A 16,102-nucleotide genomic window follows, 5' to 3' on the forward strand; every position below is an offset into this window, starting at 1 on the left:
GTCGAATCTTCTTCAGCACTCTGGGCAGAAGTGGTATAGGCGGACAGGCGTACAACAGACCACAGCTCCACTCGTAACAAAAAGCGTCGCCGAGCGAGTGCCGGCTTGGACATTCCAATGCGCAGAATTGATGTCATTGCGCGTTCTTTCGGTGGCGAACAGATCTAACCAAGGCTCTCCCCTCTGCAGAAAAAGACCTGGCGCCACCTCAGAGTGAAGACGCCATTCGTGATCCATCATGCACCAGCGACTGAGTTTGTCCGCCCTGGCGTTCAGAGAACCTGCCAGGTGTTGAACCACCAAGGTAATGCCTTGATGTTCCAGTCATGTCCAGAGACGGAGAGCTTCCTGACAGATGGTCCACGACCCCACCCCGCCCTATTTGTTGCAATACCACATGGCGGTGGTGTTGTCCGTGAACACCTGCACTACACTTCTCCAGACTGAGGGAAGGAATGCTTTCAGTGCAAGTCGGATCGCCCGAAGCTCCAAAAGCTTGATATGGAGCCTGGACTCCGCCGGAGACCAGGGTCCTCTGATCTCCGCCTCTCCCATGTGGCCACCCCATCCCAGGAGGGACGAATCTATCACCACTGTGTGCTCCGGTTAGGGAAGGGAGAGGGATCTGCCCTCGACCCAATCGCGATTCGTGAGCCACCACTGCAAGTCTTGTGCAGTGCCCTCCGAAATCTGGACGTGATCGTACAGGTTGCTCTGATGCTGCGCCCACTGGAACTTCAGGTCCCACTGCAGAGCCTGCATATGCCATCTGGCAGGTTGCACTAGCAGGATGCAGGAGGCCTTTAGGCCCAGGAGCCGGAGGGTCATCCTGGCTGAAACCCAGGATAGAGTCTGAAAGATCGGAATCATAGTCTGAATATCCCGGAGTCGCTGCTCGGGAGGATAAACCCGAAACAGCGTCGTATCCAGAACCGCTCAGATGAAGGGGAGCTTCTGAGAGGGAATCAGGTGCGACTTCGGCACGTTGATGGAGAACCCCAGCAAATGCAGGAGGTCGGCCGTAGTCTGGAGGTGGAAGACGACTGCCTGGGGCGAGTACGCCTTCAACAACCAGTCGTCGAGATAGGGGGAAGATCTAATTCCCTGATCTGCGCAGACCACCGCCATCACCTTCGTGAACACCCGAGGAGCACTGGTAAGGCCGAAGGGGAGCACAGCAAACTGAAAATGCTCTTAGCCCACTGTGAACCGCAGGTAATGCCAGTGGGCCGGCAGGACAAGGATGTGAAAATAAGCGTCCTGCAAGTCCAACACTACCATCCAGTCTCGAGGGTAGCCAAGACCTGAGCTAGAGTCAACATATTGAACTTCTCCTTCCGAAGGAAGCGATTGACGTTCCTGAGGTCCAAGATGGGATGCAGCCCCCCTTTCTCTTTCTTTGGGAGCAGAAAGTAGTGGGAATAACAACCAGGTCCTACTTCCGACTCAGGAACGCACTCGATGGCCCCCTTGGCCAAGAGGGCCACGACTTCCTGCTAGAGAAGCAAAACATGGTCCCCCGACATGCGGTGGAACTGAGGTGGCATGGCTGGAGGTGTAGTCTCGAAGGGGAGGGTGTAGCTCCTTCAGACCATTTGCAGCACCCACCTGTCCAAGGTAACGGAACGCCAGTGAGAAAGGTGATGGCGAAATCTGCCGCCCACCGGCATGGGTTGTGCTCCAAAGCTTGGACTAGGAAGGCTTTCAGGCAGATGCTGCGGGAGCGGAGGTGGACTGACCCGCATGCTGCACCCCTGCCCCGCCTCGGCGGGAACCACGTCCGCGCAGAGGTTGGTTCAGGGCAGGCTTCTGGCTGAACTAACGTGTCAGGGTGCACCTTCCGTGGCCACAAAAGGAACGAAAAGCAGACGTGGCCGGGCGCGTGGTGGAGAGACCTAAGGCTTGGCCGTAGGCCGGGAGTCCTTAAAACGCTTCAGCGCACTATCTGCCTTATCGCCAAATAGGTGAGTACCATCAAAGGACATGTCCATAAGAGAACTTTGAACATCCCCTGAAAAACCAGTGGACTGCAACCAGGCGTGGCGACGGAGGGCCACTGTCGTGGAAATCGCCCTACCCAGTCAGTCCGAGGTGTCCAGTCCACACCTGATGGCGAACTTTGCTGCATCTTCCCCCTTAGCAACAGCTTGGGAAAGCACTGTCCAAGCCTCCTCCTGACACTGAGGCAGCACCTGCGCAACCATGTCCCACAAAGCACAGGAATAGCGGCCCAAGAGGCATGCAGTGTTCACCGATCGCAGCCCTAAGCTGGCAGATGAAAACAGTTTCTTGCCGAACTGTTCCAGCTTCTTGGATTCCTTATCTGGTGGAGCGGTAGGGCATGCGCTTTGGGAAGTGGAGGCCTGGATGACCAGGCTCTCCGGGGTTGGGTGGGTGGACAGAAAAGCAGGGGCACCCGGGGCCGGGCGATGGCGCTGGGGCACATTCTTATCCATGGGAACCCCAGTGGCCAGTCTAGACCAGGTGCCCATCAAGACCTCCGTTAATGCCTCACTGAACGGAAGCAGGGCCTCCAAAGAGCTTGTCGCCGGCTGAAGTACTTCCGTGAGGAGATCAGTCCTGAGGCTCACTGTAGGCAGGTCAAGGGCCTCAGCTGCTCTACGGAGCACCATAGTGTGAGAGGGTCCTCCGACCCCTCTAAGTCGTCCCCTTCCTCCACTGCCCGTGGGACAGACTGCGACGGTGGGGGAGGGACAGGGGAATACAAATGGTCGAACGGAACGGCGCCGGTCCGGCTCTGTGTCCCAATTAAGGTCCCAACCAGGAGCAAAATTGTCCGGGAACCCGGGCAAGGGCGGTGGTGGAACGAACGGAACCCACTGTGGCGCCTAAGCCACCGGTGGAGACCCCTGCTGCGCCAGCTGCGCTGGCAACAGAGCCGGCGGAAAGGGACAGCCCTCAACTGGGACTGCGGGGCCCGAAGATGCACCGGTGGGAGAAAATCTTGCACATGGGCAGGAGTCGCCGACGGACCAGAGTAAGGTGGGTAGACCGCGGGAGTCACAGGCTTCAAAGGAGCTGTAAGGGTGGTACCCCCGGCCCACTCTTCCACGCCCGCAGACCGACGAGGGGACGTCAGAGCGGAAACGCTGCTTCAACTTCTTCTTATGACTTCCCTTACCCGATTCCGAGTGTGAAGACTTTGACCCTGGGGGGGGGACGATGATGATGGCTCCGCGAGCAGTTCCCTGAGCGACCTCTGGACCTCAAACGGTGCGGAGATGACTGCCGGGCCTCCAGCAGATTATGGGACCGCTCCCGAAAGGCCTTGGGAGCCATGGCCAGACAGTCGGAATATGACCAGGAGTCATCGTAGCGCTCCAGACAGTAGAGACAGACGCCATGGGGGTCGGCCACCGACATCGTACAGCGACAGGCCCGCAGGATTTAAAGCCAGGCATCCCTACGTGGCACCAGGAGTCAAAGACTCAAAAATGGAAGACAAAAGTCTCAAAAGTTTAGTCAAAAAGTGACTAAGGTACCGGCACTAACTGGATCTGTGCTTGCTGGCGTGGAAAAAGAAAGAAGTGACGTAAGCGTGCATGGGTGGTGCTTAAGTAGTCTCCGTGACGTCATCTCGGCGCATAAGACGCCAGCCGAGCCGCACAACGCCACCTTCCGATGTACAGGGGTACTGCTGACGAAAACTTTCCGGATCCAGTCTGACGCCTGGGGATATTCTAAGGTAAGTTATCTATCACTAACCTGTCTCTTTCAGATATTAGTTTTCACTTCTATGGTGGCAAGCTGTAAATCTAGAACGTCTGTCGCATAACAGAGAAGGAGATGCGTTCCTTTGTGGTAGGATATGTGGGAGACACAAGGCCCGCATCTGGAGAAGTATACAGTCCACTAGCATCTTTATGCAATTCATACCAGTTTTCCTAATGGAACATAGTCGTCCCCATCATAGTTATCATTAACACTGAATCAGACCCGAAAAGATTGTGCAAAGTTTGTGACCCACAATGAGGTAAGCGCAATATATAAGTATCAGAATGAATGAATGAATGAAGCCAAATTTATATATCGCGCAACTTAGCCCCAGAGGGCGTCAAGGCGCCTAGCCAAATAAATAATGAGGTCAGAGAGCATGATTACAGGTAGGCCTTGGTGAAACACCACGTTTTTAGAGCTTTCTTAAAAAGAGCCATGGTGGGTTGAGATTTGATCTCAGAAGGGAGGTCATTCCATAGTTTAGGGGCTACAGATGAGAAGGCTCTTCCGCCCCATCTGACCCTGTTTGTCCGAGGGACGGTAAGAAGGTTCCTATTGGCAGAGCGAAGATTTCTACTGGGGGTGTACGGAATCAGAAGGGTGCTTATGGCCTCAGAGCTGCCGCCGGATAGGGCACTGAAAACTAGGCATAGGATTTTAAAAGAGACTCTGGCCTGGATCGGAAGCCAGTGAAGACTCTTCCTAGCAAGAGAAACCGAGGCGGTGCTGGGGACGTCCAGAACAAATCTGGCAGCTGCATTCTGGATGGTCTGGAGGCGTTGGATGAGGCCTTTATTGATGCCAGCATAAAGGGCGTTACAATAATCCAGCCGTGATGTGACTAAGGCCACCACGGTCTGTTTACGAGCTTGAGGGGAAAGATAATGGGCGATTTTTCTAAGAACTTTAATAACTCCCCAACAGGTAGAAACAGTTCTATTGACCTGTAATGACATGTCCAAAGAGGTATCGAAGATCACGCCAAGATTCCGGGCGGAATTTGACGGTATAGGACAGGCTCCGAGAGAGTGAGGCCACCATTCACTGGACCGACTGTTTTGATCTTTGCCGAAGATCAAGACCTCTGTTTTCTCTCCGTTCAGCTTCAGGGTGTTTAAAATCATCCAATCGGAGACAGCCTGCATGCAGTTCCTGAAGCTGAACGCGGAGGTACTCACCGAGTGGGAGAGGGACACCAAGATCTGGGTGTCATCGGCGTATGACACCACCTCCATCCCATGCGATCTTACTAGCCTGGCAAGTGGGGCCACATAAATGTTAAAGAGGGTCGGGCTCAAGGCTGACCCCTGTGGGACCCCACATTGCACAGGCTTGGCAGGGGAGAGGAACTCTCCTAGCTTGACCCTCTGTTCTCTCTGATTAAGGAAAGAGGACAGCAGGCTCAGTGCAGGTCCCTCCACCCCTATCTCCCCCAGACGAGCTGTTAAAGTCGAGGGAGATAGGGTATCAAAAGCGGCGGTCAGGTCTAAGAGGACCAAAAAAGTGGTCTGGCCTCGGTTGACTTTAGATCGTATATTGTCTGTAACTACTGTGAGCGCCGACTCAGTGCTGTGGAATTTTCGGAAGCCATGCTGGGACTGGTCCAGGAACCCAGACGCATCAAGGAAAGCAGTGAGATGCTGATTAAGGTGTGATTCCAACATTTTGGCTGGAGCAGGCAGTAAGGAGATCGGCCGGAAGTTTTTAAGGGTGTTCGGGTCCAGAGTGGGCTTTTTGAGTAATGGCTTAACTATGGCCTGTTTCCAAGATGCGGGAAAGAGGCCCTCAGCCATAGCCTGGTTCATTACCTCAAGAAGAGGGGGCAACAGGACCTCCCTGCAGTCTTTTAGAATCTTCAGAGGGCAGGGGTCCAAAGGTGAACCTGATTTTGTCCTGTTTAACAGTGAATCTAGTTGGTCAAGAGTAAGGGGCGGGAAGTTGGTCAAAGTCTTAGAGGGATCCTTGGCCCAAGATTCTAAGACAGGTTGAGGCGGAAGAGGACGGGAACACGTAAGGTCTCTCTGTGCTCCCAAAGTGAGAGAAATATCGGCGATCTTAGCATGAAAGAAGTAAGCAATCTTGTCACATAACTCTTGGGAACCTATGATGGGATCGGGCGTTTGTAGAGAACACAAGGAATCTACAATCTTAAATAATTCCCTAGGAGATGTAAGGGACGATGTGAGCCTGGAGAAATAGTCCTGTTTTTCTTTGATGACCTTAGTCTTATATTCTCCAAGTAGCAGCTTGTGTTTTTCTCTATCTATAGGGTTCCAAGTTTTTCGCCATTGCCTCTCCTGCCTCCTACATCCCTGCCTCAGCAGTCTAAGCTGCTCCGTAAACCAGGGGGCAGAAGGTTTCCGCCTAGCTGAATAGCGTAGAGAGGCAGGGGCTAATAGATCAACCGCTCTGGAAATAGAATTAGCAAAATCCAGTGCAGCGTCACTGGCATCCTTCAAGGAGGGGGTAGAAGCCTGCGCTATAAGGGGGGCAAGAGAGTCATTGGTGATATCCTTATAGTTCTGCTTAAGTATTTTATTAGTAGAACTTCGTAGAGGTAGAGAAGAGGAAAGGGTTTTAAGTTCTAAGGGAACAGCCATATGGTCTGACCAGACCAGAGGAATGAAGTCCACATGCGGCCAGGGGGTCCACCAGGGAGAGGATTGCCTAGTGGCTGCGTGCCAACTGGACGACATCAATGGACTTGAAAATTTAGGGAGTGTCAAGACCAAACTTTGAATTGCCTACAATGGAGATTGGAAGTGAGACTAGGTGGCACGGTGATGCCCTGGTTTCTTCTCCGTAGTCAGAGTGGCAGGAAGGGGCAGATTCTTGCTTCAACTTCTTATGCTTTTTCTTGAACTTACGTGAAGATTTCGACCGTGACTTCTGGAGCAAGAATTTTATTTGGCCACAGAAAGTTTGGCCTCAAGGTCCTGTATGGCTTTTGGATTCATCTAGGAGCAGTTGTCACAGGCCCTATAGCTATGCTCCAACCCCAGGAACTTTATTTCAAATTCTGTTCATTGGATTTTCTAGATTGATACAAGAATCCCGTACAAAAGCAACACATTATCGAAGTAAGCCAAGAGTTAGAGATCACATGTAGGTTACAGCTTGGTCACGAGTTCTGTGGCATAAAAAACATATTGATAGTTACACTTGCATCTTGTTGCATTTAGTATTCTACAATCTTCCGTCAATCCACCCTCTAGAGAGAGGAACATAGAAAGGAAACTTAATATACCTAAAAAAACAACCAAAACCTTGATGTCATGGTGCAAATGATAATGAGGTGACCATGAGGGCTGGGCGCCAGGGCCCAAGGTAAAGCATCATCCTAACTGCCCCAGGTACTTAAAACAGACTTTGTGAGGGTCTGTCACAGACATTTGTTTGCAAATGTCCTTGCAGGGTTTAAACCCTGTCATCTCAAAGGGTTTGCATTTTCCCTAGCACACTAGATAATTATGTGAAGAAAGTAATGGTCAAAAGACCAAGGAGAAGTCCTGGATTTTCGTCTGAAACCAAAGAAAGAAAGGAACTAATGTCAGTGTGCATGAGTGGTGCTTACATTAGACTTTGCTCATTACTTCTGGAGCAGAACAATGTCAATGTGGAGATGCAAAATGCCACTTTCGGGCATGCAGCAGTACTACTTTCAAAACGTCCGGATTCAGTATGATTCCTGGGGAATATTCCCATATTCACAATTTGAGCTTAGAAGTATCCATCAGAAAATACTTTGTCTGGGAAGCAGAAGGTTGCGAGAAAGAATGGAAAATCTGGACCAACTCTGTTCAGGAGGCTGTGTTCACCCTTTCATTAGCTCTTACCTTCCAATATTTATGTTGATGTTTTGTTAGCCTAAACCATCATAATTAAAAAGAAAACCCTGAAATCGCACTGTTTTGCTTTCTGGAGTTCGTGTCGATCGTCAGAGGGTTCATTTATAGACTTAAGCGAGATCACAAGATAAGTCCCTTAGACAGGGTTGGATAGTTTTCTATACTACCAACTTAGGATAGCTTATATATTAAATACCCCTACTTCCCCTCTGGAGCCTTCCACTTTTAAATCACTGACACTTAATACCTCCAATAGCTCCTACAGCTCTCAACAAGAGGGTGCCCCGATATGCATGTTCAATGCAGGGTATAGGTGGAACATGGAGTTAATGTTCCCGGTGTTGAAGAGAGAACGGGAATATTGCTGTTGACAAACTGGGGTTTTATCATCCGACAGCAAGCTACTTATGTTACACTTCTGCTATCTACGTAGGATATACAATACTCTGCTGAATATGCGGAAGTGTGGCTTTGGAGAGAGCTCCATGCATCTGAGATGAGAGTCCCTATAGTCTTGAACTCTGCACCTGGCTTGGACATACACTACAATACACCAATACTGGCAGGATGTGGGACGCACCATCGCTGAAATTATTGGCATGTCACTTATGCTAGAACCCTAAATAATTGGTAAGGCTCATACCTAAAACATATTGGAAATGTGCTAAATACACACTGCTGGCCACAAAGCAGGTTGGTGAACACTGGGCCATGGCCGAGACTAAGCCCTCTGATAACGGTTAGTAGATCCATCTACTGCAACAAGCAATTGGAAAACATGTGCTGAGATGCAAGCTAGAAATGTCCACCCCAAGGATATTTGGGAGTCCGTACATGAGTACCTAACTTTACATGACTGGGTACTAGATAACTGACCTCCCCCAGCCCCACCCCCCTACCCCGATGGAATAAAATGTTGAAAGACAGGTAGATGCTTATTTCCTGTGTGTCCATCATAAAACCTGCTTTATAAACTGTACCTTTAGGGCATTTTAGTTTCATGGCATTGACAACGCGGTTTAGAGGTATTAAGAGGGTAATACTTGCATGGCTAAATGTTAACCTTTGATGCATGAAGTGATGAGTTTACTGGTATTGCGGTAATATGTGATGTGCAGAAGGCTAGTGATGGTAGAATATTGTATATATTTGGAAAATTGTTAAATAATAAAAAAAAGCTACAGATGTAAATTGCAAACCTATATAGCCATACTTCAGAATCCTAACTAGACTGCTCCTGCAAACAGCTCGCATCTCTATGTCCGCACCATGTACTCATGCACTGAAATGTTGCCTTCTCCAATTCAGATATGATTCAACTCACTCTCTATTAGTAGAGCTCCATCTATTGTACAACTCAATATATCAAATGGTTTCATAAAAGATCTGCATCTCAATTTGAATGAATATGTCAACAAACTTCACCTGTTAATCGATTTCTCTATTGCCTTACTGACTTAAGACAACAGTACAAGCGCTTGTACTTTCCCACCATGACTGAGGCAAAGCTGTGTTAGCAGCCATTCTCTAGGCCACAACTGCACGCGCTTAAGACAACACCTATGCAGCACCATGCCTCCTCTACAAAACAAAATCTAACCGAAACCTAAATTAACTCCAGTGGCTACCATTAGAGCAGGAAGCAACTTCAAAATAGCATATATAATCCAAAAACTAACCAATCTAGACTCTCACCCTGCCTAAAGAACAAGTTGCCAACCAAAGGAGATGAAATAATGAAGAGAGGCATATTAATCCTCCAAGATAAAATTCCCAAAACAAAGAAAAGCAAAACATTTGACATGGACTTCTTTTACTTATGTTCACTTCTCTCAGATTCTGAAACTATCAGATTCATCTGAAATCGTCTCTCCTTCAGGAAGAAAGGTGAAGACTCACTTGTTCAAATTGCATGAACAAGACTGTTAGATCTGGGGGTCTCTAGTTGGCAATGGTTATTACCTTCGTCCAAATAGGGACCCTTACTTCTAAGTCAGGACAAGGGGATTACTCTCCTTAACCCCTGCTCTCCCCCTTGGTAGCTTGGCACGAGCAGACAGGCTTGTCTCAGAGGCAGTGTGTTAAGCATTTGTGAATATACACAGTAATACAGTGATAGCAGTACAGATGGACAACACAGGTTTTATAAAAATAGGTATTCTTTATATAGACCTAAACACAAGACCACAAACGACAAAAATCCACAATACTATACTAAAGGTTACTTAAAGGATGATAAAAGTCTCTTAGTTCAAGTTGTTGGTAAATGCGACAAAGTTCTTGGATGCGGCACGCAAAGTAAACAAAATGCTCGCAGAAGGGGAAATGCGTCGGTTCCGTGACCCGGGGGAACGGTTGCATCCTTCTTCAATGCTTGCGCAGAGTAGGGGGACTCGTCCTGAGCCTTACCGGTGCGGAGGTGATGCGTAGATTCTCGACCTGTTGCGGTGCGCAAGATGGCGCCTTGATGCGATGCCGATGCGATGATCCAGTTGCGATGCGAGAAGATGGGCGCCCTTGATGCGGCGATGCGATGACGCCCTGGCAGCCTTGCGAAGACTCTGTACTTTGGAGCTGCGACAGACCCTGCGATGCGCTTCTCCGGTGATGCGATGACAGCTCTCTCGATGCGTCGCGCTTCTCCGGCGATGCGACAGCAGACAGCTTCGATGAACACACGCTTCCAGGGAGATGCGACCAACTCTCGCTTCTCCGGTGTTGCGATGATTTCAGCTGCGGCGGCGACAGGCTTCTTCTCGATGCGTCGCGCTTCCAGCTCCCAGCGGCACGCATGTGACTGGAGTCAGAATTCCCAGCAAGGAAAATTAAGGAGGGAGCTGGGGGTGAAGTCTTTTGGCCCTGAGACTTCAGCAGGAGGCAAGCACAGTTCAAGCCCTTGGAGAATATTCTGTAGATTAAAGTCCTTACAAAGTTCCTTCTCCTTTCCCTTGGCAATAAAGTAACCACTGCAGGCCAACCCAGCAAACAGCACACTGGCAGAGGGGCAGTCCAAACTCATGCAGCTTCCTTGGTTCTTCTCCTTGGCAGAAAGGTTTCTTGTTCCAGAAGTGATCTAAGGTCTGTGGGACTGGGTGCCAATATTTATACCCCAAAATCCTTTGTTCTCTGAAGGCTGAGGGGCCCCTGCCTAGTTCAAACCAGTTCCTGAGCACTGTGTTTACATGACTCTTCTCTTCCTTTCACTGTGCAGGGCAGAAACATCAGACGCCCCACAGGAGGTGGAGCCAGCACAGGGGAGGGAAGATGCAGCTTTGGAGCACTCTGTTGACAGGATTCCCCTTCTCCTTTCACTGTGCAGGGCAGAGACATCAGACAAGCCACAGGGGGTGGAGCCAGCATTGTGGAGGGAAGGCCTAGCCCTATTCAGGTCCCAGGTGCACTCTCCCCCTCCCATCTGGAGGTAAATCTCCCTATTCACCACTGGGCTGTCCCAGACTGTCTCCTGGAATTTCCCCAGCCCTGTCACACACAAACCCAGACAAGGAATACACTAGTCAGCAGAGGTGGGCTCAAATGGTTAGGCAAGCAAATATCTACTTTCTAAAAGTGGTATTTGCAAACACAGAATATTAAAATAAACTTTACTAAAAGATGTCTTTTATTATTCTGAGTTGAGGTATACTAAATTCGAATTTCTACCATGTTCCCTGAGTCAGTTAATATTGGAGGGATGTAACAATCTTCACTGCCCATTCTAGTCTATGAGAACAGGTACCCTTCAATAGTGAAAAACGAAAATGGCTGTAATTCACTACTAGAACATGCTGCACACATCAGAGCATGTCCTACCTTATACTTACAATGCACCCTGCCCTTGGGCCTACCATGGGGTGTCCAATAGGAAGCAAAGGGAAGGTTTAGGGACTGGCAAGTGGGTGCACTTGGCCAAGTCGGCATGGTAGTCACAGACTACACACAGGCCTTGCAATGGTAGGCCTGAGACACACTTTACAAGCTGCTTCTGTGGTTGGCACAACCAGTGCTGCAAGCCCACCAGCAGCATTTGCTCTACAAGCCCTTGGCACACATGGTGCACTGTACGAGGGGATGACAGCAGATCAAATAAGCCAATCATGGAATCCAATCGGTATATCAATTTAACATAGGGAGCACTTGCACTGTGGCACTGATTAGCAGTGGCACAGGGCCCAAAACATACAACCAGCAAAAATAGGTCAAAACAGAGGAGGCAATCCGTCAAAAATGGTAGGGAGACTCACGCCAATGATGTCAGGTCTAACAAAGACTGATGTTATCTTCCCCACTGATTTACACCTACACTTATAACGTTCGTTTACATAAGCCCTTCGCAGAGATATCCTCCAATTTTACTGTCAGAATGTTCTGACATTATAATTCGATCTCTCATCTCCCAGTACGTTACACCATTTTGTGTACCTATGTTATGGTATATATAAAGCACTCCCCTACCCATGTGGCCAGTTCTTGCTCAATAAATACCTCAATAAATAAATCGCTATTTGTACACTGCGAGTAGATACGCAAACCACTATTATCGAAAAGTAATGGAGCTTACGAAGACACTCTTTGTGCAACATAATTCCATGCCTACTGAACATGATTTACATTACATTTCTATACTTTTAAAATACATAGAACATATATACCATACTATGATGTGCAACTGTTTGTATTAAAAAGTGATTCTTGCTTACCATTTTAGCAGCTTCATCAAGGTCATCACAAGCAAGGATTTTGAGCCCACTGTCTGTTATCAGGGCTTTAGCATCATCAACTCGTGTACCTTGAGTGGAAGGTAAAACATTTTTTTTAAAACATGATACATGCAGCAAACCATTCATTATTGCAACTTTCACATTCATTAAATTAAGCACCTCTCAGTATATTTTCTTTCTTTGAGAAACACAAATGGGAGGCTGCCAGATGCTGCTTCTAGTAGCGTTTTCAATCCACCTGTATATTAGCAGGAACCAAAATATCGCAAACAAATATACTAATGACGATTAGGTGATCAACACAAAACACACAAGAAAGCAAAAGAGACAATTTAAGGGGCGAGATTAGAGAGAAATATAGATTATGTCAGATTGATATTCAACTAAAGCTCCAACATGCTGGTTAGGAACTTTTCAGATATGAACTGGTGACCTACATGTCAAATGAGTATCAGTCTTAGTACAATCTCTGAAAGAAGAGTTTTCAGCTCCAATTTCAAAGATTTCTGAGACTCGCTTGATAAAATGTAATTGCTTCACCACTTGGAATTCAAACTTAGTTCAGCCCCAAGATCCCTTTATTGTTTCTTCTTGAGTTTAAACCAGTTAGACGCGCTGGGTAATTAAAGAGTTACTCACCTGTAACAATAGTTTGGAACTTAATAATACTTCAATTCACACGCTGTGCATTATTCCACAATCTAGGGTTAGAAACCTAAACAACATGAAGAAAAAGGAAATGTTACTTACTTGTAATCCTAGCTCTGCATCGTGGTTATACTCATTGAAGTCATGAACACAGAATGGTCCTTCCTACATGTGGGAACCCGAAACACTTCTTTATATATATTCTTCTGTCATTGGAGGTAGCCATCTCAGTGATGAACAGTCTGGTGACACTTCCATAAATCTATTTCGGGCCAGCTTTAACTGCATTTTATCTGTAGAAAACTACAGCAATATAAGCAGGATACTAAACCACATTGCAGGATTTAACGTTAAAATGTGCCATTCAGTAAAAAAAAAAAAAAAAGCGTAAAACCTGCTGTAACTACACAGACAAGTGAAGGGAACGTTGCCTGTCATTAGCTATATGCATTAGACACTGAGCCAGTAGCGTCCATTACCCAGCCTGCACTGTACCGTACTTTAACAATTTGTTCTGCCTCGCTTTTTAAATTAACATAATAGCATTAACATATACATTGTTATATTACACTGACAGTCAGGGAGAAAGGAGAGTTGTTCATGACTTCAGTATAAAGCAGAACTAAGATCACAAGTACGTATTTCCTTCTGCATTGTAGTATTTGCACTGATAGTTATGAGTGTAGAATAGAGTAGCAAGCATATGTGTTCTTTGAGGAGGACAATGCAAGTAACAAACATATATGTGTACAAGCAAGATTCACAGAAAGAAAAATCTTTAGGGTAGGCTAATTCAATATTTGTATTTTAAGTTGCTTAGCCCACTATAGTATCTGTTCTACAATCTTCATCTAGACAGTAATGTCTAGGGAATGTATGAAAGGATTTTCAAGTTGCTCCCTTACATGTTTCTGAAAGAGAAACATTCTTGACCTTAGTGGCAGTTGCCACATTGCTTCTAGTGGAATGCTCTTTTAGTCTACCAGATAAGTGTATTTGCTAACTGGTACCAGCAGGTAATATAGGATACAATCCAGTGGGTTATGGTTTGCTAGCATGAAGCTAATCCTGTTTGGAGAGGACCAAAATGTAGTCTTCCTAATGGATTCGGTTGTTATCTAAACCAAATCTTATAACTCTTTTCAAATTGCAAGAGTAAAGTGATCTCTCAGCTAGTGAAGTAGGATTAGGAAACAAGATTGTAAGAAAAAGATTGATTTAGATGAAAATCTGATACAACCTAGGGTAGAAAAGATAGCTGTGTTCTTAAACCTACTTTGTTGTGGTGAAAATCTAAATAAGGCTCAATAGATGATACAGCCTGCAATTCACCGACTGTTCTTGATGCAATTGCGACTAAGAAAGCAACTTTCCATGAAAGGTGCTACAATGTGGGTTTATGAATAGGCTCAAAGGTAGGAGCCATGATTTTATAATGAAACAATTTCATCTCCTATGGGAGAGCAGGCCATCCTATTCGAGGATAGACTGTCTTTAACCCTTCCAAAACGTCTCTGGGGAATGGAATCATGAAAAAAAAATTGATTTGTTCCTTTACAATAAGCAGGTATAGCTGCCAAGAGCACTTTTATTGAAGAAAAGTGCCGTCTTAATTTTACCAAATGCAGTAGGTAAGGAAGGATGCATATACCTGGCAGGATAGGGTATAATGGGTTTTGTTCATAGAGCACAGTACAAATCTTTTCCATATGAAAGCTTGAGAACTTCTGATAGATGTTCTTGTTGCTTCTTCGAGTACCTTCATACAGTTTGAGGGTAAATGTAATTGTCCATACAGAATGACCTCAGGAGCCATGCTGTTAAATTCGAGGATTGTACGCTGGGATGGAAGATTTGACATCCCACTCTAGACAGAAGGTTGTATTAGCATGTGAAGTTTCTTGTGAGGTTCGAACAATGGGTGAAGAAGCTCTGGAAGACACCATTTTGAGGCTATCAGGGTTGGGGGAGATTGTTTGAACTTGGTGATCAGCGTTGGTATGAGTAGTATTGGTGAAAAAGCCTAAAGAAATCTGTTTGACCAGTTCATCGAAAGGGCATTGCCTATTAATTGCTGAGCCTACACTATGGACCCATATTTTTTGGCATTTTGCATTTTGATCATTTGTAAAAAGATCTATTTTGGGAAAATCTTAATCCAAGATAATAGATTGCAAAATGTTGTTGTCAAGTTTCCACTTAGTTTTCGTGGAACCATGTGCTGAGAAGGGCTGCTTGTTGACTTTGAAGACCTGGTACGTGTACTGCTTGGAGAGATAGATTTCTCGCCAGCAGCTAATACCATATTGCTTGAGTTTCCAGTGACAAAATTCTTGACCTTGTTCCTCCATATTTGTTTGAACAATACATTGCAGTTGGACGGAGGAACAAAGCGGCCGCCAGCTGAACGGCCACAGTCGCCTTCCCCTTCCCTGGAGCAGCTAAAGCCTCGTAATGGGGAGTTTTAAGCGCTAATGAGAATATGAGACCTGCGAGAAAGTAGTTGTTGACCGAATCACCCCCCGCACCCCCCTATACGGCACTCACGGTAACTGAGGTTTTCAGCTGCAGATTATGCTCCCGGAGGTTGAATCTGTTTTTCGGCTCCTGGAAGCGGCCCGCGGAGCAGATCAGAATGACGGCGTGTGCGTGAGCAGGAGCCGGCACTGGATGTGGGAGGCGGCGGCTCTGACTCGGAAGAGGCGAGACTTCACTCTGCTCACATTCCGGGTCAGCGGAGGAAGAGCCAGCGGCCGCTTCCACGGAGCAGAGGCGGCGGCCAGTGCAGCAGCGAGAAAAACAAGTAACATCTCTCTTTGGCAGCGCGGTGGGGGGAGCCTCAAACAATGTCCCAAGCTCAGTGAAGGGGAGAACAGTGAGCTATCTAAGCCCCCTAGGGAACAAAACCTTCCACAAATTGTCGCAACATTAACCAATACCCCAAAAAGGTGTATGGATATTGGGGGCACACCTGACAAGGGCGCTAGCAAAGAGGCATGCTCAAGGGGGTTCTGTGGTATAGAGGAAACACAGCCTCCAGCTAAAGTCAACAGATATACACTAAGAGCGGGGACTGTGTTTGATACTACTAAGGGAAAGCCTGCGTTCCCTCCCCGTATCTCACCCCCCATCACTGAAGTAAGGGAACGA

The 16,102-nt window shown here is 47.2% G+C and overlaps 1 protein-coding gene across 1 annotated transcript in view; it reads right to left on the reverse strand.

Moving 5' to 3' along the window:
• SUCLA2 (succinate-CoA ligase ADP-forming subunit beta) overlaps window positions 1-16,102 on the reverse strand; it is a 498,521-nt gene that overhangs the window by 38,064 nt on the left and 444,355 nt on the right. The window contains exon 10 of the mRNA XM_078657329.1: window positions 12,284-12,372. Coding sequence (XP_078513455.1) covers window positions 12,284-12,372 — 89 coding nt within the window. The remainder of the gene's footprint in view (window positions 1-12,283; window positions 12,373-16,102) is intronic.

Source organism: Lissotriton helveticus, chromosome 8, assembly GCF_964261635.1.
Source record: "Lissotriton helveticus chromosome 8, aLisHel1.1, whole genome shotgun sequence".
In the NCBI taxonomy this organism is placed as follows: domain Eukaryota; kingdom Metazoa; phylum Chordata; class Amphibia; order Caudata; family Salamandridae; genus Lissotriton; species Lissotriton helveticus.